The sequence below is a fragment of the Siniperca chuatsi genome, linkage group LG10, assembly GCF_020085105.1.
Source record: "Siniperca chuatsi isolate FFG_IHB_CAS linkage group LG10, ASM2008510v1, whole genome shotgun sequence".
Lineage (NCBI taxonomy): Eukaryota > Metazoa > Chordata > Actinopteri > Centrarchiformes > Sinipercidae > Siniperca > Siniperca chuatsi.
The window spans coordinates 21,175,491-21,197,777 of NC_058051.1; the positions used below are offsets into that span (position 1 = coordinate 21,175,491).

General features: G+C 39.4%; 3 protein-coding genes across 6 annotated transcripts; 1 reads left to right on the forward strand and 2 right to left on the reverse strand.

Annotated features, from left to right (window-relative positions):
* Window positions 1–19: 19 nt before the first annotated feature.
* On the forward strand, window positions 20–5,992 carry mbd4 (methyl-CpG binding domain protein 4). 3 transcript variants are annotated; one of them, XM_044211969.1, is made up of 13 exons: window positions 20–160; window positions 342–659; window positions 774–1,525; window positions 2,147–2,212; window positions 2,328–2,462; window positions 2,578–2,777; window positions 2,916–3,019; window positions 3,125–3,825; window positions 3,926–4,062; window positions 4,193–4,320; window positions 4,450–4,509; window positions 4,655–4,844; window positions 5,039–5,992. In XM_044211969.1, the coding sequence occupies exons 2-7, from the start codon at window positions 364–366 to the stop codon at window positions 2,925–2,927; spliced, it is 1,461 nt and encodes a 486-aa protein (XP_044067904.1). In that variant the 5' UTR covers window positions 20–160; window positions 342–363; the 3' UTR covers window positions 2,928–3,019; window positions 3,125–3,825; window positions 3,926–4,062; window positions 4,193–4,320; window positions 4,450–4,509; window positions 4,655–4,844; window positions 5,039–5,992. The 3 variants fall into 3 exon arrangements, with proteins under 3 accessions (XP_044067904.1, XP_044067902.1, XP_044067903.1); XM_044211967.1 differs by having other exon boundaries at window positions 2,578–2,727; XM_044211968.1 differs by lacking the exon at window positions 4,655–4,844 and having other exon boundaries at window positions 2,578–2,727.
* A 7-nt stretch (window positions 5,993–5,999) lies between these two features.
* Window positions 6,000–11,567, reverse strand: LOC122883383 (protein disulfide isomerase Creld1). Its single transcript, XM_044211971.1, has 11 exons — window positions 11,266–11,567; window positions 10,237–10,357; window positions 10,058–10,140; window positions 9,599–9,709; window positions 9,163–9,254; window positions 8,789–8,968; window positions 8,584–8,679; window positions 8,404–8,487; window positions 7,673–7,768; window positions 7,437–7,577; window positions 6,000–7,346 (listed from the first exon to the last, which is right to left on the reverse strand). Exons 2-11 carry the CDS (start codon window positions 10,351–10,353, stop codon window positions 7,126–7,128), a joined length of 1,221 nt encoding a protein of 406 aa, XP_044067906.1. The 5' UTR covers window positions 10,354–10,357; window positions 11,266–11,567; the 3' UTR covers window positions 6,000–7,125.
* A 493-nt stretch (window positions 11,568–12,060) lies between these two features.
* wu:fl23c11 lies at window positions 12,061–22,124 on the reverse strand. Of its 2 annotated transcripts, none has more exons than XM_044211975.1 (16): window positions 21,562–22,124; window positions 19,300–19,327; window positions 19,062–19,196; window positions 18,676–18,795; window positions 18,427–18,539; window positions 17,339–17,450; window positions 17,207–17,248; window positions 16,887–17,017; window positions 16,766–16,786; window positions 16,582–16,639; window positions 16,249–16,481; window positions 15,246–15,293; window positions 14,754–14,805; window positions 14,473–14,568; window positions 14,352–14,390; window positions 12,061–13,585 (listed from the first exon to the last, which is right to left on the reverse strand). In XM_044211975.1, the coding sequence occupies exons 1-16, from the start codon at window positions 21,685–21,687 to the stop codon at window positions 12,777–12,779; spliced, it is 2,163 nt and encodes a 720-aa protein (XP_044067910.1). In that variant the 5' UTR covers window positions 21,688–22,124; the 3' UTR covers window positions 12,061–12,776. The 2 variants fall into 2 exon arrangements, with proteins under 2 accessions (XP_044067910.1, XP_044067909.1); XM_044211974.1 differs by having other exon boundaries at window positions 16,724–16,786; window positions 21,562–22,109.
* Between the last annotated feature and the right edge of the window lie 163 nt (window positions 22,125–22,287).

Here is a 22,287-nt window from a genome sequence, read left to right on the forward strand (position 1 = left end):
GTGCAAAGCAAGCCTGGTGTGTTTGTTCGCCAAAACTACACTTCCGCTCCGGTGTTGACACCAGGAAAGTAAGCGGGAGGACAGAGCATAGACATCAGTCCCCACATTTGTCCTACGCGGTTGTAAGGAAAGAAGGATCTCGGGGTTGACCAGTATTCATGTATGTCGTGTAAACCTTAGAATAAGTCTATTATATATTTTTGTGCTTTTCTACTTATCATGTCAACCTCTGCTCTTCAGTAACATCCATAACATTTTGTGTGGTGTTACTTGCCTACTTTATGTGATACTGTACAATGGAGATATGTCGAGATGTGTCATGTATATGTTGTAAATTGTAGGTAAAGATGACACAGACCAGGAATGGCTGCTGATGTGGAAGTAAAAAGTCAGCTGCTGGACAATGACTTCAACACTGACTCCACCACTTCAGATTCCACAACTGTCTCAACTGGGTTCAGAAACAACAACACCCTTCTGAAAATGCACCCTACTAGCTGTGATATCCAGCTGGAGACCAGTGAAGACATAAATACCCAAAGTCACAAGGACAAGGATGATTCTTGCCACACTTCCACAATGCCCCCTGGCTGGATCAGAGAGGTAAAGCAGAGGAAAGCAGGCAAGACAGCAGGCAAACTGGACATCTACATTACAAGGTGACTCAGTGTTTTCTTGTAATCCTCTCTGTATGTAATCATACCGAGCATCATGACTAAGTGCATTGCAGATTCAGTTAGATCAGTGTCTAATGGATCTTTCTGTCATTTAAGTCCCCAAGGGCTGAAGTTCCGGTCAAGAGCATCCCTGCACGCTTTCCTCCTAAAAGATGGAGATGGGAACTTAGACATAAACCTTTTTGATTTCACTGCATCCAAATGCAATGATGTCACCACTTCCTCCCAAGTGAAAGAGAGGAGAAGAAAGAAAAAGCATGCAGAAGCACAGCAGGAGAAGACAACAGAAATACTGGATCCACCTCCAAATAAATCTAAAAGAGCCTCTTCCTCCGTCAGAAGTATTAAAGAAGAAAAAGTAAAGCCTGCAGAAGATACTAACCATATTAATACTGACATTGTACTAAAGGGGATTACACACGTACTTGAAGTGTGTAGTGACAAAACTGATGAGACGGTGAAGTGTTGCATACAAGCTGCACCTTCAACTACAGTGGGTGACATCAAACTGCAGAAGAGCTCTCAGAGGGTGGGTCTGCTGAGAGAGAAGCTACTCAGACTGGCTCCTTCCAGTAACCAAGAAAACACTTTCAGTGTTCACAAGGACGATCAGGCAGCAGACTCGCAGCGTTCTGTCCCGACTCTGAATGTTGAACCTGCCGCCGAGAGTGTGAACAAGAGTGCGGATGAACGAGGCAGAGATGAGATACAGATTCACACCGAAGGTGACAACAAGCCTAATTCTGAACTGGAGGCTAATGTTGACAGTCACCAGGATGTGGAAGGGGAGGTGTTGTTACCTGACATCACTCGTGGGAGCTGCACACCAGTGAGAGATTCCCAGAATAGTAAGTATGAGCTACACTGTCGGACAGCTTGTAAAACTTTTTTTTGGGGTCAGCATATTATACAGTGGAGTACAATTTTACATTTTAACATGTCAGTTTTTCTTTATCCAGTTTCCAGCTGCCTTCACATTTTTCCAGTTATAAATGCATAGATATTCAAAGAAACTAAGTACAGAACCTAAAGAAAAATAGGCCTTAGTGCATATGTGATTTGTTCCATTAGAGTTCCCACAGTTTTTGAATCCATATGCTGTATGAGGCCAGATCAGGTTTCAAGTAATAACTAATATGATTTGTAACAACTAATGTACTTCTTTAAGAGCATCAAACACATAAATGATGAGTATGCTTTATCTCTGATGTCAGGAAGTGTTTTGTAGTTAGTTATTTCAAGTATTTGAAATAGTCAGCAACTGTGCCTCCCTACATTATTTTCTTCTTTATTTGTAAGATGTTGTTTGGGTTCATGCACAGAACTATTTGATATACATTGGAGATTACTTTTACATCCTCATTTCTAATTTTTAATTCTGTAAGGAACTGTTCTGTTGGAGTGGGAAACATTTTCCCATTACCTTTATTATTATTGTTTAGAAACATACATGTTCTCTGTCTGCCTAGAGTCCAAGAGCATGGAGGACAAACGGAAAACAAGCTCTTACTTCAGCAGGAAACCCCTCGGGGATGGTAATGTTAAAATGGTTCATTTAATACAAGAAGCAGAGGAAACCTGTGTATATAAAGTATACCTCAACATTTTAAAGTTGAGGCTTCAGGAGACATGTACACTGTCTGTACACAGGCCTTAGCCCACCCAAGAGGAAGGCCTTCAAGAAGTGGACGCCCCCTCGCTCTCCCTACAACCTCGTACAGGAAACCCTTTTCCACGACTACTGGAAGCTCCTGGTGGCCACCATTTTTCTGAATAAAACCAGTGGTAAGATCTAACATACACATACACACATTGCATTGCAACAGTATTGTACCAACCACTACTCAAGTCTAGCATTTGTCTTTATTTTATTTTTATTTATTTTTTTACAATACTCCAGGAAAGATGGCCATACCAGTACTGTGGCAGTTCTTTGAGCGTTACCCGTCTGCAGAGGTGACTCGGGAGGCCGAATGGAAGCCCATGTCTGAACTTATGAAGCCACTAGGCCTGTATGAGCTTAGAGCCAAAACGCTCATCCGCTTCTCAGGTGATTGTGCTTGTCCACTGTATGTGATGGATTACAGTTTCAACTTCTGGGTACGTGCAGTATGTTTGTGCACAGTATTTACAGTATTATTGAAATGTTGTCACTGTAGGCCTGAATGGTTTTAGTCAGAATATATGAAGCAATATCAGTGGCCAGAAAAACCTCACAATCTATTCTCTCCTGTGTAGATGAATATCTAACTAAACAGTGGCGTTACCCCATCGAGCTGCATGGTATTGGGAAGTATGGCAACGACTCCTACAGGATATTCTGTGTGGGAGAATGGAGACAGGTGAGCGTAATCCCAAAAACTATTTTACTTTCAGTGGATAACATTAGCTTTGTAATAATAATTAATTCCAATTCTGACATTTTATTGTTATTTTTTCTATCACAGGTGACACCTGAAGATCACATGTTAAACAAATACCACACCTGGCTGTGGAAGAACCATGAAATGCTCGGAATCTGAAACACAAAGTATGAGGAACTGCAAGGTTTTATCACATAAACAGTTATTTAACAATGTTAGTATTTTGATGAACTTGCCTCCTAAATTGCTTTAAAATTATGCAGTGACATTCTGAAGCTATCAGAATCAGTGTTAGCCTTTCTGTAAAAAGTTTGACTCAATGTGTAATAAAATGTCTTAAATGGTTTAAAAGATCAAACGCTTCACGAGTGCATTATTCAGTCAGTCTTCTGACTTGTTTTCTTGTGCCATCCGGAGACTTCTGACTGTATCTGGTTAGTCCATTGTCACAGGCTAATAATCTTTCTTTTTAAGTGCACGGATGCATGACCTTACACTCCACGCAGCAGCTTTCTTTTGGTGGGGGGTAACGTGATTCCCAAGGCAACTGTTGCCACCGCAAAACACTGAGTGAATGCACAGGTCCTGGTTTAATCTCTAACTAGTACCAGTACAGTAATTAGCTATATTTACATTTGGTGTTGTGTTATGATTTACTGTCAATATAATTGCAACTTTAAGAAGATAATTAAATACTGCAGGATTTGACACTTTGGAAAGTTTCATTCTACAGACTGGACTTCTCTGGTGGGCGAACAGAAGATCTTGAATGAAAATGAAACTACGTAAGAAAACAGTTTTGTTTTTCCATTTGTTGTGTATTTTGGTGTTACTAGCAAACATGTTAAACATGTGCTGTAATTCTGTTTATCTTCAATACCGCAGCAGCCATCTCTATACCTTCCACACCAGTGCGTATTCCTCACGACACACCTCCTGTCCGGCAGAGTCGCTGCCTGGTGGTCACTCCCATGACCTTTCCCATTATCTCAGACTCTGCTCGGATGTGGACAAGCACTCAGGTGAGCAGAGATTCATTGACACTTCATTCATTGTCTGCCTGTTCTCCTGTTTCTTAGGAAGATGGTGTTTGCTTTGAGGTAAAAAAAAAGAAGAAGAAGAAAATAATACTTTCATAAATCTGCTCCGTAGAGTATTCCAAGACTGAACCCTTTACATCCACCTTTGGTCCATAAACGCACCGTCAGTCTGGAGACACCAGCTGTTCACCACCACAACCACCAGAGGACACTCATCTTGCAGAGGAGAGAGCATTACAGGTAGGAGCATCTGACCAATACCTCACTGTAATTATTTTTTTATATTGAGAATTACTGATGCCATTGCCATCTTTGCTTTGGAGAGCTGAGTTAAAAGTCACTGACTTGTAGTTGGTTGGTTGGTGTTAGGTATCATCAAGTGTGGCGAAAACCCTTTTATGGAACCAGCAGTGAGAGAGAAGAATACAGGTAAAGTATTGAACACTTTTACTTCACCTCCTGTACTGATGGGTCTTTTTTCTTTTCTCCTTTAAATCTCTCCTAAATGAGGAATGCATTACATTCTGCACATATACTTCTTAATGACAAAGAAAAGTTGTTCGCTTTCCTGTAGGAAGGAGTTGCGAGAGCAGTTAAAGAGGCAGATAGAGGAGAAATGTGTAGCACTGAAGCTGCAGCTGGCCAGTAAAGTGAAGGAAGCAGATTATCTACGAGAAGTGGACCGCCTTGCCCTGTCCAGTGAAAAAGAGCAAAGAATCCAACACAGCAAAGCAATGACAGCTTACAGAGACGAGAACAAGAGGGTATAGTCCCACACATACATTATGTATCCACTGCTAATGCTTTTGTATTTATGCCCCTTATGGTTGTGTCCTGAAAATGCTTTAACATGCTAGCTGCTCTCAGATTACTACAATATAGGGAGTGTTTGAGGTTTTTCTCTTGTCTCTGCTGTGTGTGTGTGTGTGTGTGTGTGTGTGTGTGTGTGTGTGTGTAGCTAATGGAGCAGAGCTGGAGGGACAGAGCACTAATACGCTCTCAGGAGGCCCTGAAGGAGAGAGAGCTGCTGTGCTTCAACCCCATTAACTGGAGTGGAACACTGAAATAGGTTGAACCTCAACATCCAGAGTCACAACTTCAGGCTCAGGCCTTGCTGTAGCACTTGGGCATGCATGAATGGGATGCAACATATATAGTACATGTAATTAATGTTGTGATACCTATTGAAGGACCTTAAGAGACCTTAGGATTTTCTAAACTGGGAAGAACCAAATTAAGCTCTTCACCTTTATTCTTAATATATAAGAATACTGATTTATTTCCAATCTTTCTTTATAATTATTTAAAAATATATTATATAGGTATATCTTTATATATTATATAGGTTCTTTTATCTGCTGCTCTGGGTACAATACAGTAAATCCAAGATTAAAGAATACCGATTCAGCATTGCACTCCTATAACATTGCCAGACTTATGGACAGTTTTTAAATAATAGTATCAAAATCCATACACAGAACCAGAGATATCGTCTTTTTTTATTCCATGCATTCTTCTTCTTCTTCCTCATCAAAACCTACATTATCCACAATGCAACTCGACCGCCAACAGTTCTGTTGGAGATTTGTGTCTTATGCTAGTAGCGGCTAATTTAGCCGAGCAGAGATGAGGAGCAGGCTAGAGGTCTAGTAAGCTCACTTCTTTCTAACTCCACACCCCCTCATTTTTTTCATTTTCAAACTTGTAGTCTTCAGTCCCAGACAGACTTTGATGTGTAAAATCTGTGGTTACCCTTTAAGGGTTTCTCCCAGTCACCAGTAATTTATGGTGCAACATTCTACACAACTGTAGAAAATAATACTCCACAAGCTAAAATGTTTTTCCTCATTCTGTTTATGTAAAGAGCAGAGGAAGCTTGACAAATTAAATTTTAAAAAATTGAAATAAAAAACATGGAGTGATGGATTTTTTTTTATTGTAAAGCAAACATCTGTAATTAATAATGACACTCTGGACAACTTTCCACTCTAGGAAAACCAAAGATAAATAAATATGGGCGGGTATGAAGTGATGCTTCAGTGGCTTTCTTACATGATGCTACTATATCTGCTGCTAGAATTACAATTGAACAGATTAAAAAACTGCATTGAAAATGTACACAAATACACAGAGGAAATGTCAAGAGCAAAATATGATAAACATCTTTCCAATAAATATTGCTTTCAAAATAAATTAAAGGCAACAGAAAATGGCTTCAATCATCCAGATTAAAGCTGGTATTTAACTAAGCACATTCCCTCACACTCATTAAGTGGTCAATAGCAGTAATGTTGATGATCCAACAGTCTTCCATGCCAAAGTAAGACAATAAATAAATAATACATACTGTGTAGTATCTTTCATTTCAAATCCTATTTTCATGCATTACTAAAAAGAATCGTTCAGTAAGTAAGGAGGTAAAAAGTCATTCTGTGAACATAAATAACCAGTAGTTCATAATGGAAATATCCCAGAGTTTCGTTGAGCTTTCTTTATGGGGTGATTTGAGGAAATTCTTAAAATTCCCTTATCCAACCCTGTGCCCAACCTGACACAGCCAAAACTTGCGTACCATTCAATCTATGTGAAAACCTCTGCTTCGTAGCATTGATATAATGAAAAACATGATGGACATGATGACTGGAGGTTTTGATTGTGTGGAAGAAAACGACATCATTTCTTGAGCAACATCGAGGCCAAATGAGACATCCAAATGCATAATAAATTTTAACAATCAGTAGTCACAATGTCACCCTTGTTCCCAACAAAGTTGAGGTAGGTGATTAAGTTCAATTCTTTTATATCAGTGCTTTGTTATTCCTCTTCAAGACTGTTGGCTTCATAGCCTTAAAGTTCTCACTTTTTCCTGCATTATCCTATTCATTAACATAAATGAACCCAAGCCCTTTCAAGTAACTCCCCACTCCCAAATGAATCCCTGAAAGGCTAGCATTGTAGGGATAGTTTCCTGCCCCCAGTTGAGTCTTATTTACCCTAAATAGCTGGTATTTCAAGGTCTTTTCTCAAATCGTGGCCCCAGACAGTCTAGCGTCCCTTCAGAAATCCATCCAGCATGTAGTCTCCCTTTTCTGTCAGCCAGTATCCAGCCATAGCAGCCACACCTCCAATGAAAATGGCTGTGAAAACCATGTCACCCTTAGCAGCGAGCGTAGCTAGGGCACAGATTACAACGCCAAAGAACATCTGCTGCAGTACAAGGACCTCATCATCTGTCATGTCGTCAAACAGCCCCTTCTCTGGGCCAGCTACGGAGGTAGACAACAATAAAATTAGCCAACAGATCTAAGAAGCTGTCAACGTTACATGTTTGTATATTTACTGCTACGACTACTTACCAGGGGGCTTATTCTCAACACAGATGCTATCTCTTCTAATGAATCCATCAGCACAGTCACAGTGGAAGGAGCCCTCCTCATTGATACAGGCCTCATTGAGTCCAGGGCATGCTATTGCACGTTCGCTACATTCATCTATATCTGTGTGAGGAAGCAAAGAAAAACTGTTGAAGGAAATCAGGAAAAGGTACAGATGTGTGGCATAAAGATTCAGTAAATAAGTGGTATATCCTTACCGAGACACTTGGCTCCATTCAATCTGTAGCCACGTGAACATTTCTTACAGCGGGCAGGACCACTACCCATGCAGCCCACACATGCCTGGTCACAGCCTGGATACAACAAAAGCACAATGGTCAACATTACATACTAAACTGGGCATTAAGTGCTATATTGTATGAATAACTATGAATTTGTTGCACATTGGAAAATGTTTACATTCCCAATAAAAAAAAAAAAACACTACAACTTGTGAATTCTAACCTAACCACCTAACTAGAGCTGCAACGATAGTCAACAGAAAATTCATTTGCAGCTATTTTAATTATCGTTTGTCATTTTTCAAGCAAAAATGCCAAACATTCACTGATTCTAGTTTCTCAAATGTGAATATTTGCTGCTTTTCTTTGTCATATATGACTGTAAACTCAATGTATTTGGGTTTTAGACTGTTGATCATATAAAACAGGCAGTTTGCATACAAATTCATAAACATTATTTTCTGACATTTTATAGACGAAACAATGAATTGAGAAAAAGAAAAAAAAAATCAGCAGATTAACTGATAATTAAAATAATCTTTAGTTGCAGCCCTTAACCATACCAACACAGAAAACCATTCATATTTTGTGACACCTCTTATCGTTAAAAAAAAATTTGAAAAAAAGAAAAATCATACCAGCTGCAGAAAATCTAGCATGCTTACAATACAGTACGCTGACACCAGTAACTACACAAGAGAGCATACCTCTGCATTCATATGATCCCTCTGTGTTGTGGCAGTAGGTGTTAGAAGGACAACGAGCCAGCTCTGTACCACACTCGTCAATGTCTAAGAGACATACAAGGGTAGTCAAACAACACACATCCAGAAAACTGGCACAGAGTCAGTGAAATGTTACCACATGACCTCTAAAGCCAAACTCACCCACGCACTTGTTGTCATGAAGGATCCAACCGGGTTTACAGTCAAGGCATTTGTAGTCCTGCGGGCCGGAGCATTTCTTACATGAGTGGTAGCAAGCTACAAAGGATGAAAGACAAGGACACAGTGGGAGGGTCAATTTTAGATGACCTCAAAACAGAATCAAACACAGGTAGAGGGTTGAAACAGTTGTCTGAATCTGGGGCACCTGCACAGGCTCCTGTGCTGTCGTTGGAGCTTTTCTCTCTGTAGTAGCCATCAGCACAGCTCTGGCATAGACGGCCCGAGTATCCGGGATCACAGACACACTCTCCATCTCCCAGGCGAGTCCCTTCCCCTTCGCAGCGGCCAAGACCTCCACACACACCACCAGGGCCGGAGGGACATTCTGTATTGGATAAATATGCTATAAATGGGACTTCAAGGCAAAACCAAGGCTCTGAATTAGCATGGTGATTTTTACATATTTATGAAGTCTATATCGTTCTTCACATGGGGCAACCAAGGATAAATGAGATTTGGCATGGTAAAGTTTTCTATACTGATATCAGGAAGCTTCTGTTTAATGCTTTGTTTTCACACCTTTGCAGTGAGGTCCAAAGCGTCCAGGTGGACAGCAGAGTCTCAGCTCCTCTATGCACAGCCACTCAAACAGGTCCGGTGCCTCCTGCTGCCTACAGTACACATACATTACATCATGGCAGTCATGACAGTTAACACAGGGGCATGGTAATACATCTTAACAAAACATAACTACACACACAGCTAGGGCTAATACTGTCTCAATTTAAAAAATAAATGTAGGATTAAAACTAATTTAATTACAGGATATCCAAATTTAAGACAGACTACTTGAGATTAAAACAATAAGGTCACTCATTACTTAAATACTGAATGAGGATATTCCTAATATTTGTTTTCCCATGTTTTTTTGTTTTTTTTTCACAGAGAGGAACAGCGAGATGAGTGATGTGATTCACCAAAAAATTCTACTACATAATGCACATATCACATTTACCTGTGGAACCACCATGTCTCCACTTGGTCCTCTATCTGCTCCAGCAGCTGGTTACATTCAAAATCTGTTTTCTCACAAGCAGCTTCTACTATCTCTAGGAGCCGAGTCTCACTGAAACAAGAGGCTAGCAATTAGAAATGCACAACAAAAGTAAAATTCAGAAGAGATGCTGTCCCACTTCCCCAAAGAATAGTGGAGCATTTCACTGGTCCACTGAGAGAATTCACTCCCATCAGTGGGCTGTAACATTTGAGACATGTCTTATGTAATCACTCACATATTACAAAAATATACAATCAATACATTTTCTACGATAATTAGCATTATCTGTTTGTCTTACTTTCTGGCATTTGTGATATAAAGTACTAACTGACTGCACACTCAAGTAAATAATGATAAAGTTATGATTTTCAAGAAACTCAAAGTGTAGGTGTGACTCCAATTAAAACTTTCTCTTACCTGCGTGCATACTTAGCCAGCTTTTCTTCTTCCCAGGCAGTGTTACCTCCCCCAAAGTTCTTGTTGGCAGTTTTCTCCAAGCCCTAAAAAGGAGGAACATTTCAGGACTCAGGAATACTGAAAAACTTGGCCCAAGAAGACGAGCATGAACTTAAGGTACTGCGGTTAAGTTAATGTACCATAATAAAACTCTCTGTGAGTTTTCGGCAGGTCTGGCATGGCGCAGTCTGGACTCTCACCACAGAGAGCTCTGAGAGAAGCACCAGAGCAGGCAGGAATGGCCAGGCCCACCACATGATCCTTCAGAAAACACACACACAAAACCAGTAATGTATGACAAATGATCGGGTTTAAATACTTCTCATTGATGGTGTAGTCCCTCATTCGTCCAGGAGTGTTCTATCGTAGAAAAGGTTTCAGTCATAGTCACTGGACACTGTTTTCAAAACAGTGTCCAGTGACTATGACTGAAACCTTTTCTACGACTTCTCATTGATATACATGTATACTTTCAGAAAAGCTTTACCTTTCATGTTTCCTAGTGGAGACCCTGACATAACTTACAAACAGTACAAACTGGCTGCTACATACAACACAGAGCAATCCAAAGCCATGCAATATACAGTATACTAGCATTACTTTTGTGAAGCATAATGTTCAGTATTTATTGGGATAGAGTGGTGATAATTTCACTATCTTTTTTAAGCTGTAGTATTTGTAGTTGAACTGCTGTCCTGTTATTCAGTTCACCCTCACGTCAAAGGTATTAATGTTATTTTCATACAGTTTAAATTGTTTTCATAATTTGGGTGAAATTTAAACAGAGGGCCCTTCACACAATGTAATCCTCAAGTAGCTCAGTGACGGGTCTCCAAATGCTGTTACAATCATTCAATCTTGTTAGAAAAGCTTTACACACACAGTTTCGCCTGGATGCTCTTCTTTCACGGTTAGCTTAGCTAGCTCAGCATCAACACCACACAAAATTAGCCAACTAGCAGCTGGCTAAAGTCAATATATTTAGCTGTTAGCCTAAGCTAACGTTGTCTATCACAGTCTGCTCATCTGTCCGGTCTATCTTTAAAGCCTATTGAACTCAGCGATAGCGTCCTCCTGGCTTTAACATTAGATATCTGCTAAATTATCTTTATTGCCGTTATTCTGAAATTAGCTAGCCGAACTGTTTTTATCGGTTATTCTGGTTTTACCTTATTGCAAAGCCACCACGTCCGCAGCACCACTGATGATTGTCTGATTCCCTGCTGGTTCACACAATGCAGGAAGAGTTTCACATTTTGGACAGCCACTTTTAATGCTTCAAGTGTGCCATTTTAGTTGGTTAAGCCAGAGCAATGGCCAACCAGCTGAATGGCTAGCTAGCTAAAGCTGATAGTGCTCGTGCAGGCTGGTGTGGCGCGAGGATGCGCTGGGAATGGATGAATGAATGAATGAACAGCTTCCAGTTGGTTCTCTGTTTTCCATGCAGCTGAGCCACACAGAATATGGCACCGCCCAAACCCGCTGGGATTTAATTCATCAACCAATCACTCAACATCCAATTTTAAACAGATGGTCCCGTATGTCAGTGATGTCATATTGAGAATACAGACGCATCATGTTTATCAACCAATTTAAATAATGTCGCAGCTCTTGTCTATAATAACAGTTTAGATATTTTTAAAATACATTTTAACGACCTATATGTAAACATTTAGACAATTTAAGATATCTGCAATTACTGATCAAAACTAATAATTCATATTATATGCTATATTAATATGCTAATTAATTTTTACATGTCAAAACCTGACAGGCACATTGTCCCGCACAGATAATTTTACAAAATGTAGACTTACCCCATAGCAGGATGTAGTTTGTGGGTTCCCTTGTAAGAATGCTCCCACAACAACCTGAAGCCATTTTTGCTGAACATGAACAAGTTTTTTTTGTTGTTTTTTTAATGAATAAGAATTGACGCCGTTTTGTAGTCAGAAGAGCATCTGTCTACATTATTCAGACACATTCTTTATTCAATCCCACTTTAAAGGGTAAGACAAAACACAGTATAAAATGGACTCACCATGCCTGGACACGGAATTGATAATACTCATGAGCAAACTCAGAAGGGAAATAGCTTACTTTTGTTTAGTATTTTTCTTCATGTCTCTAAGGGCTTTCATATGCAATACATGTGCATGCAGAATGTCAACTCATAAATACTTCAAACACACAATGGCTTGGACTGAAAAACGGCTTAAATAAACAATGTAGTGTCAGGACAAAAACAATGAGGCAATTTGCTTCATTGAGATTCTTGTTTTGCATCTTAGTGTAATTTTGGTAGTCTACTAAGGCATGCTGTTTTTGAAATACAGTATATTCACCAATTTGTGATCAAACTGTATCAACTGATGTATTTTTCTTTGAATTTACTTTTAGAAGTAGTGTGAAGTTGTAGTGTTGTGCACATTTATTTCTCTGGAGCAGCAGGAGCTCAACCTATAACAAACCAGCTTTTATTTGAAAAAGAAACTACTGTTTCTGCTGCCAGAAACATAAAACACTTCACCCCCTTTTCAACAGCCACTAGACCCCAGATGTTTAGACAAGCAAATGCAAAAGCTGCAGACCTATATTGATTTGTCTGAGCATCTCCCAGAGCATCACTTCAACTCATTACTGGCGGCTCATCCCAAAACTGAAGCGCCCTCTCCTGCTGTCAGACCCATTCTATTTCACTGACCTTAGGGCTTGTGTCAGGGCTGGAAGGAGTAAAAAGACATGGCTGCAAGGGCACTGTTTCCCCAGAGTCTTCCCCTCCCACCCCAACACAACTCTTGGACACTCCTGCAAGGTGTAATACAGATGTCCCCGCTGTGAACCCCGACAGCCCTCGTGCCAGAGCTCGGGATGCCATCCTGAGCCCCCCTGCTCTTTTCCGTCTGGCTGATGCTTTAGCCATTTGCCGAGAACCAGCAAGTTCAGTCAGAAAACCCAGGCTCTGGGAGGGGAGGCTGTAGACATGAAGGCCGCGGAAAAGTTCTGGCAGCGGCCGGAAACCACCTGGAGGCTCAGGTGGAAGTGATTCAAACTGCACCAACATAAACCGCTCTCCAGCGCGGCCCTGTAAATAGTCAGCTAGAATACAGCTCAATGAAGCAGTAAACACATCTACACAGGGAGAAGAGGCAGTGTAGCTTCTTCCCGCTTCCTCTTCCTCCATGTCTCTGTTCCTCTCCCTGGGAGTGTTTCTGTCCCAGCTCCGAGCTCCCCATTCTTCAGCCCTTATCCAGGCGGCCTGGGTTAGGACTAGCACCACTTTGCCCCCCTGCCTTTGCAGTCTGTTCAGTCTTGAGTGGAGCCAAGGCACAGGGCCCAGTACGCTTAGCTCGGCCTGGCTCCACAGGTCTAAAGACACGCTGAAGCCCAGGCCTTGGAGGGATGTGCCCAGGTGACTCATCAGCTCTGGAAAAGCCAGGTTGTCATCAGGTGGGTACAGCAACAGCACATGACCACCACCCACAGCACCTAAACAAATGAAGATTAAAACCTTTTATAAAGTTTAAAGGAATAGTTTGACATTTTGAGAACTACGCTTGTTTGCTTTCTGTTAGACGAGAAAATCGATACCACACTCATATCTATCCGTTAAATACAAAGCTACAGCTAGGAGACAGTCTGCATAATTTAGTTTAGCTGTATCTTGTTTGTTTAATCTGTGTAAAAACAAAATATAAAAATGACAATTTGTCATTTTACAGGGGGGTTATGTGCCAGACTATTTCTTGGCTGGGGGCAGTAGTCATTCTTCGCTGGTTGCCTGGCAACTGTTCAGAGGTAGATTTTGTTACCGTTGAACAGAGCCAAGCTAGCTGTTTCCCCCTGTTTCCAGTCTTTGTGCTAAGCTAAGCTAACCGGCTGCTGGCTGTAGCTTCATATTTAACGGACAGATACGAGGGTCATATCGACCTTCTCTTCTAACTCTCTCTGTGTTTCCCAAAATGTTGAACTATTCCTTTAAGAATATTTAAACTATGAGATAGGATAAGAGGAGATTATTTTTTTGGATTCCTTCAGAGAAGAATGAGCCATAATGTTTTCAGTAGCTATCAGAAAAGATGAGAATTTAGGAAGAAAGGGTAATAAATGCAAGTGAAAATTTAAATACAAGAACATTAATATTCATACATCTCTACACATGTATGAATAAAAGTATGAACATGTAAACAGTATAAAGGGGATGTGCAAAATAGTGGTTGCCCAGTATGAAATAGATGGTCAGGCTTTCTCATACCTTTAACATCATCTTCTTTCAGCCATTTCCACACATAGCCTAAAAGGAAAACAGAAGTACACATTGAGGTATTTTGCTAAGGTGCTATTAATATTCAGTGACCTACAAATAGAAAACTGACCTTTTAGGACACCTTGTATAAAATAGGCTCCTAGTATGGCCAAACACATCAGTAGTACTACGACGAGGAGTGGCAGACTCCATCTCCATCGAGATGCTGGAAAATAAATTAATGATTAAGTATAGAAGTTTCACAGACACTGCTAATGTTCCAAGTGTACAGTGAATTAACAATGATTTATCTGTCATATTCTGATGACATAATTTAGCTTGTTTTAGCTGATAAGAGTTGAACATTAAAACACACTTAATCTGGGTGTGGACAATAATTAATAGTCTTACTTGCAAATGGACACTGGGGCTCTGAGTATGACTCCAACCCATGTATCATTATCTAAAAAAATGAGTGAAAGAGTTAAGGTTAGTACAGCATGTACTGTAGGAAGAAGTGAAACATGTTTACAATTGTATGTATAAATTGTATATTATATTTAAAGAGTAACGAAACCCCAAAGTTTTGGCCTGGAAATTCAAAAAAATGCCTCTAGAGGTTGGTTGGTGAGGAAAGCTGCCTCCATATACCTCACCTGCCTCGAGATCAGCCAATAGCAAAATTCAATTGCAATAGTCGGGTTTCAACCTGTAGAGGGCGGTCGCTATGCCTATTTATAACACAATATGTAGAATTTAAATACTTTGCACTAAAATGTCAAGATTTGGACCTGAATCCATCAACAACACTACTAAATACCTATATAAAGTGGTTTTCAGCTGAAAAAAGTGGTTTTGGGGTTTAGTTACTCTTTAATATATCAGGACAAAGACAAGGATCACCTGAACACAAAGCAGAGGATGTGACGACACATTGAACTCTCCTGTTTTCTGAAAAGTAAATTAAGAAATAAATCAATGAATAAATAAAGTGAAGATTCATCATTAAACATAATGTGTCACAAATGATCTTAAGAGTTTACACTGAAACATTACAACTGAGATTATGTAATTATTTTGTCTCAATTCATGGACGGTTTTTCATTATTTCACTTTTTAAATCAAATGAACACCATGTGTAACTTTAGTTATCAGTTACTTTGCCAATTCAGATTAATAATAAAAATAAAATCAACAATTAAATTGTGATGTATTATTATAGGTTAAGATAAGACTTAATTTATCCCCTGGGGGAAATTCAGAAGCTACCCAGCAGTATATGAATTAATTCAAAGTATCCACTTTTGCCAGCTGCAACATTAAAGTGATGAACACATTAATGCATCATAATTATAATCCAATAATATAATTTCTATAAATTATCTATAAACTAATATTCTGAAAGTGCAGTTAGTGCAGTCAATGCCACAATGTAAAAATACTTCTGCAAGTAAGTCATGCATTCAAAATGTTACTTAAGTAAAAGTACATAAGTAGGATCATCAAAATGTACTTACAGTATTAGAATTAAAAATATTCTTTAGTCAGAAAAATGGTTATATTAAGCACAAGTGTTATATTATAAAATATTATATTATTGGATTATTGTTACTGATGCATTAATGTGTAAGCAGCATTTTAATGTTGTATCTAGTCTTGATGGAGTTTAACTGATTTATATTAGGTAGTTTAATCTGTAACTGTCAGATAAATGTAGTGGGGAAAAAAGTATTTCACTCTGAAATGTAGTGGAGTACAAAGTAAATTTAAATATTTAAGTAAAGTAGTACCTCAAAATTCTATGTAAGTAAGTACAGAACCTGAATGAATCTACTTAGTTACTTTCCACTACTACTGAGGATGTGACAGCTTGCAAATAAAGCAAAGTTTTCCTTGATGTTTTTACCCAATGTCCGTTGCGCGTTGCTCTCCAGCCAGCGTGTACATGGTTGTGCAGTCTCTGTCTGGAGCCCAACACCTCTTCACAGCGGCCTCCTGCCAGGTCTTTCTTGCACAGCCACACCTCTGCCTCCAGTCTGCAGGGGGCAGTCACATTCCAGCTCAGCCCCGTGCCACCATCCCTCATCTGAGATTCCACCACAAACACAGAAACGTTGTGCTGCATTCTTTCTAGTGCATCTGGGGAAAAAAAAAGATAAGAAACATTACTACGCCGTGAAATCGTTTTTCATGCAAAATGTATCTTGCTCTCAGGTTGACCCCAGTGAACACCCTTTACCTTGTTGGTTTTTGAAAGGGCAGTATTGTCGTCGGAACGCCTGTCCCTTCCACCACATCTGAAAACAAAACGTTTTTTTAAACATCCAAAGAATGTTTGTAGCTGTCTTTTTCTTGTCAGTTACAATTAACATGTCAGATACCTGGAAGCACAGGCATGGTGCAACAAAGTTCGACGAAATTACCATTTCTCTCTCGCCTTTGGGCTGCAAAGGTAAATAGAATAAAAAGTTAAAGAGATACACAGAGAATATTGATTTTCGGCTAAGAGTGCAGATTGATATGAATAGTTTAGCATTGACTGACCCATGCAAGAACTTCTCCAGGCATTTCATTCCAAACCATCTGGCACATGGGTTCATCTTGTCTGGCATCAGTGTTTTCCAGTTGGAGGACAACATTTCTCTTATGATCAGTCAAAGCTCGGAGTCTGGGAGCTGAGACAGTGGACAGATCAGTCATCATAAGTTCTAATTGAGCTGTATCACTCTCACAAGGATCGCTGTCCCTATATGCTAGTCTCAAAAAACAACAGGTGGAAGCAGAGCACACCTAAGTATTTTAAAATATGTTATCTTAATACATTTGACAACAAAGATTCTTTTCGATTTTAAAACACCTCTTACCATCACATTCCTTTACAGTCCCGTCCAGTTTCATGGAGCAAACTAAAAGAAAGAGGGAGGAGTGGATGTTCAGTGATAATAGTAGTCGGCAATTCAGCGTGTCTTTTCTTATATTACACCACTTAACCTCACCTTCTTCTAAAGATGGCATTGTGATATTTTGAATGTTGTGTGCTTCATTTGAATGTGTGTGGACGTGGACCACAACAGGAATGCCAAACTTCACTTCCTCTGTCAACAGCAGCTGCATTTGCAGAAAATATATGCATATTGTAAACTTTAAGTATGTAAAAGACAAAGATATTTTGGAAACTTCCTTTACTTGAGTAAAAGTATCAATACAACAATGTAAAAATACTCCATTACAAATAAAAGTCTGGCATTGAAAATCCTACTTAAAAGTTCTGTAAAAGTACAGAAGAATTATCATCAAAATATACTTAAAGTATGAAAAGTGCAGTAAAAATGCTCCCTGTGACTACTATTATATTATTCAATTTTTAATGCTGTAGGCAGCATTTTACTGTTGTAGCTGGTCAAGCTGGAGATAGCTGATCTATTTGAAATACAATTGGGTAGTTTTGTACAGTGGTTCCCAATCTCGGGGCCGGGCCCCTCTTAAGAGTCACAAGATAAATCTTGAGGGGTCATGAGATAATTAATTGGAGAGGAAAGAAGAAGAAAAACAAAGTTCTGCTAAATAAATCTGTATTCATTTTTTGGACTTTTCTCTAATCTTTGCTTTTTTGTGTGAAATAATGGATACTTTTACCTTTTGGGGCCTTGAACAGTAATATTAAGCCATCTGAGAAGTTTAGAGATGAAATGTTTCTTTGGTGGAAATGCTAACAACTCATGGACATCTGAAAAGTGGCAAAGTGATCCAACCAGACACCGCTTTTTTGTAAAGAGTCACAAGCTGACTTGTTGGAAACCACTGGTTTAATCTTAACATTGTGCTGTATGTTATAAGCTTATCATATGTTTTTTTATGTAAAATCTGTCAAATAAATATAGGCGAGTACAATATTTTCCACTGAAATGTAGTGGAGTAGAAGTATGTAACATAAAATGGATGTACTCAAGTAAGGTACCTCCAGTACAGTTCTTGAGTAAATCTACTTAATTACTTTCCACCACTGGAGACTAGTTAATTAATTAATCAACAGAAACACCAACCAAATTAGGTAGTTCCTTCACACCTGCCCAATATTAGCTACCTTATGTGTGGGTTGTTGAGAAGCTTGGTCTAAACCGGAGTAGTTTGGCTTAAACCGGAGTGTCTTGCAAAATTCTATGGAGCCTGGGGAGCTGAGACACACTTTCACCAAAGCTGTAACACAGAGAGTAGAGAAGAAGAAGAGTTAACTGTGTAACTAGAATGAAGAAGTCAGAAAAAGTACTCTATCGAAAACAATGTGTTTGACTTTGTGTGTGTTTTGGGTTGACCATATGGTTCTACACTGTACCTCTTGGCTCAGGAAGCACAAACTGACCACTTCCCTCTGCCATTGGATCCGTGCCAAACAACACATCTTCATCATTATGTTCACCAGAATCCTCAGAAACCTCCTTTGCATTATCTACTTCTGCAACGACAATGCGACAGTAAATACCACAGCAGAGGACACAATGTTTTAAAACCACACGAGCAGCCTGGTAGACAAGTCCAACAACTATGATAAGAATGGAGGAAACAGCTACTCAAGAAATGATTTGACAATAATAGTAGCACCAACAAAGATATCTACTGTGATAAGGAAAATGCATGATGCAGTTAGGAAAACTGATTCAAAAAGTTCAAGTGTGTCACCCTCGCTGATATCAAAGACATAAGCTTTATGACAATGTTTACCTTGGACTGTGATGACGATTTGCAGGCAAGGTTTACAATCACGTGCAGCTGAACAGCACAGAATCACTTTAAGCTGCAAATGTGTAACATTCACTGTATCATCTGGATCGGGCAGGGCAGCAGTGTACAGATGGGCTGTGGAAACAAGAGTGTTTCTGCTTTAGACAAACTGTAGGCTTTTTCTAGCAGGAGGTTATTACCATGATATGAGATGCACTTGTGTTGACCGTGTTGCTACCTGAGCTCACATCGCAGTCCGTCAAACCCTGAAGAAAGGAAAGTTGTGGATGAGAACTGAATGTTCAACAATTCCACTCACCCATAACGAAACACACAGTGAGTACACTGTTGACAGGTGTCAACAGTGGTATTCAGATTCTTTATATGAGTGAAAGCAGCACTGCCACAAGTAAAAGTCCTAATTATTAAAAGTAAAATTGCTTATTATGCAGGGATTAATTCTTTAAAAATCATTGTATTTCAGTCAAAAAGGAGGAGCTTCAGAAGTTTAGAAGATGATTAGAAATAACTAAATAAAACACATTTTTAAAAATGCATGATCAAAATGGAATTTTGAAATAAGTATGGTAGGGATGTGGCTGTTAGATCAGATGCCAAATACTTTGTGTATTGTAAGATGGGTATGTGTAATAAATAAAACTATTTTATAAGGACCACAGCATTTGACCAACATTATCTCTCCTCATCTTGGCCCATTGGCCCCCTCTGTCAAATCACATGCAAAAAACCTTGGAGCCGTAATCAATTCAGGATTGAAGTTTAACATACAAATCAATCAGGTAGTAAAATTAAGTTTCATGCAGCTCCACATCATCTCCAAACTCAGATATATTCTCTGTACTTCTGACCTGGAGAAAGTCATCCATGCCTTCAAATCCTCTTGCCTTGATTACTGTAACTCGTATTTTTTCTTGTTTATCCCGTCTCCAACTAGTTCAAAATGCAGCAGCAAGAGTTTTAACAAGGTCAAAAAAGAGGGAGCACATTACTCCCATTCTTGCCTCCCTTCACTGACTGCCTGTTAGTTACAGGATTGATTTTAAAATCCTGATGTTTGTCTGCAAAGTGTTAAATGGTCGTGCTTCCTCTTACGTTACAGAACTCCTGTCCCCATATCACACTGTGAGAGAACTGAGATCATCTGACCAAAGACTTCTGCCGGTCCCGAGATGCAGAACTAAGTGTTATAGGGACAGGGCTTTCTCTATCGCTGCCCTAAAACTATGGAATTCTCTTCCTCCCACCATCCGATTCTCCCCCACTATTGAGACTTTCAAGAGTCACCTTAAAACACACTTTTATTCACTAGCCTTTAAACTGTGCCTAACTTAACCAGCCCAGGTATTTCCCCTGAAGGCTCTATAGGTCTGTGTTGTCACTATGGGCTCTGTGTAACCATGTGCTTTACTATAACTATTGTTGTTGTTGTTATTGTTATTGTTATTATTAGTATTATCATCACTCTGACTTTTATTCTCGTTTTTGTTTCATTCTTTCTTGATTTTTTTCTGTGTGTGCTGTAAAGCGTGTGTTGTGTGTTAAGTGCTATATAAATAAAGTTGAGTAATAAGCTGTAGCTTCAGCCTGTAGAAGATATTTTATGTTGTATTGTTTTATTCTGTACTGTTAGTTGGGAGTAATTGCCTTTTGTGTATAATTATTTACAGACTGCATTTCAATGGCTCCTTTCAAAGTTTTATACATATAATAGCAATGGAAACTACAGACAGGTGGCAAATTAAAAGGAAAAAGAGTATTTAGTTGAGCACTTCAGTAAGAACAGTGACTAGAGTGACATCTGCATTCAGATCTACTCTATGGAAGTGACATCAATTCCTCTCTTCCTATTTAAAACCTTTGTAATGTTTAATCTCGTCTATTGTTGTAAAGTTTTGATTGTCGCATGTGCTTGTAAGTATAAATGATACATACATACTGATGTTTCCTTTCAAACAAAATTCAGTGAAAATTCAAGCTATAACAACCCTCCTTGAAAGTGGAGCAGTGGAGTAAGGTGTCATGCTCAGGTACCATAGTAAATAAATAATGGACATTATCTGATCTCTCTGTGTCTGTCTGTCTTGTCTCTCCAAACTGGCTAGACAATATAGATAGGTGGTAACACATTTAATTTAGAGTCCAAACAATACACATTCTTTGATATAAACAATATTTATATTAAAGAAAAACTAGATGAACTAAATTATAAACAACCTATAACTTAATTTATATTTGGCAGTTGTTTTGTATCATAAAGGGCACATTTTATAATATAAGAAAAGGTAGTTTAACAAATGACCCAATACAAACAAACAACAATATGGCCTATATATTATAATAAGACGTATTAAACTCACTACCACGTACATAATATACAAATACACGAAACAGAGTAGTAGTCACTCTGTTACAGCCTGGTTCCATAGTAGGATTTCTTAAGATATTAAGAAACCAGAGAATTATCATGGTGACTTGTTACCTTGCTACAGTTCAATTCAGGTGTGTCTTGGTCAATCATCTCCAGCGCTCTCGCGGACATGAACAGCCAGAAGTACAGCAGTGACAGCAGAGAACCACGTGGCACCCGAAGGAGCGTGAGAGCCATTTCTTGGAGAGCGTCTCTGCGCCTGGCACAGGGTGCCTCTCTCCGGCGCACGTTTCCTGCTCCACGGCTAAACTCTCCTCATCCGAAACACAAAGAGCGACAGCCTTGTAACACTTATATCCACCCAGCAGCACGACATGACAGTGGTATTTCCTCCGAGAAACCAGTGACCAGGGCTTGTCCCACGCTGGCCAACTGTTGTGCCCTAACCTAACCTTCCTGGGTTTTTGTTCCACACGTCCTTCCCGATGATTGACAGCTCGGGTGTGGGGCGTGTCGCAGCGTTCTGGAAGACGTAACTTGTCAAACACATCACAACATACGTCTGATTTGTAATAACAAACAGCCAAAGACAGGTCTGCTTGACTCATGCATGGCGATTCAGATCGTTGCAAGGTGACAAGGATAAGGTAAAATATTTAGGTTACCTCACAGACAGTGGTGGCAACAATGAAAAGGGCATGTCAGTTCTGTGGCCCATCAATGTGCTAAGATTTATTACGGCCATTTGTTTTGAAGCATCCAGCTGAAACTCTTACAAGGAGAATGTGGACGGGGGTTCAGTGTATTACTCAACAGCATACGTCACTCAACATATTG

Coding starts and splice junctions, on each gene's coding strand:
- mbd4 (XM_044211967.1), top strand. CDS start 364: ATGGCTGCTGATGTGGAAGTAAAAAGTCAGCTGCTGGACAATGACTTC. Junction 660..773: donor CTGGACATCTACATTACAAG/GTGACTCAGTGT, acceptor CTGTCATTTAAG/TCCCCAAGGGCTGAAGTTCC. Junction 2,463..2,577: donor TTTTCTGAATAAAACCAGTG/GTAAGATCTAAC, acceptor ACAATACTCCAG/GAAAGATGGCCATACCAGTA.
- LOC122883383 (XM_044211971.1), bottom strand. CDS start 10,353: ATGTGGTGGGCCTGGCCATTCCTGCCTGCTCTGGTGCTTCTCTCAGAG. Junction 8,969..9,162: donor CTTTGGACCTCACTGCAAAG/GTGTGAAAACAA, acceptor TATCCAATACAG/AATGTCCCTCCGGCCCTGGT. Junction 7,578..7,672: donor GAATGGAGCCAAGTGTCTCG/GTAAGGATATAC, acceptor TTCCTCACACAG/ATATAGATGAATGTAGCGAA.
- wu:fl23c11 (XM_044211974.1), bottom strand. CDS start 21,687: ATGGCTCTCACGCTCCTTCGGGTGCCACGTGGTTCTCTGCTGTCACTG. Junction 16,787..16,886: donor CTGGAGAAGTTCTTGCATGG/GTCAGTCAATGC, acceptor TTACCTTTGCAG/CCCAAAGGCGAGAGAGAAAT. Junction 14,806..15,245: donor ATCCTCTGCTTTGTGTTCAG/GTGATCCTTGTC, acceptor TCATTTTTTTAG/ATAATGATACATGGGTTGGA.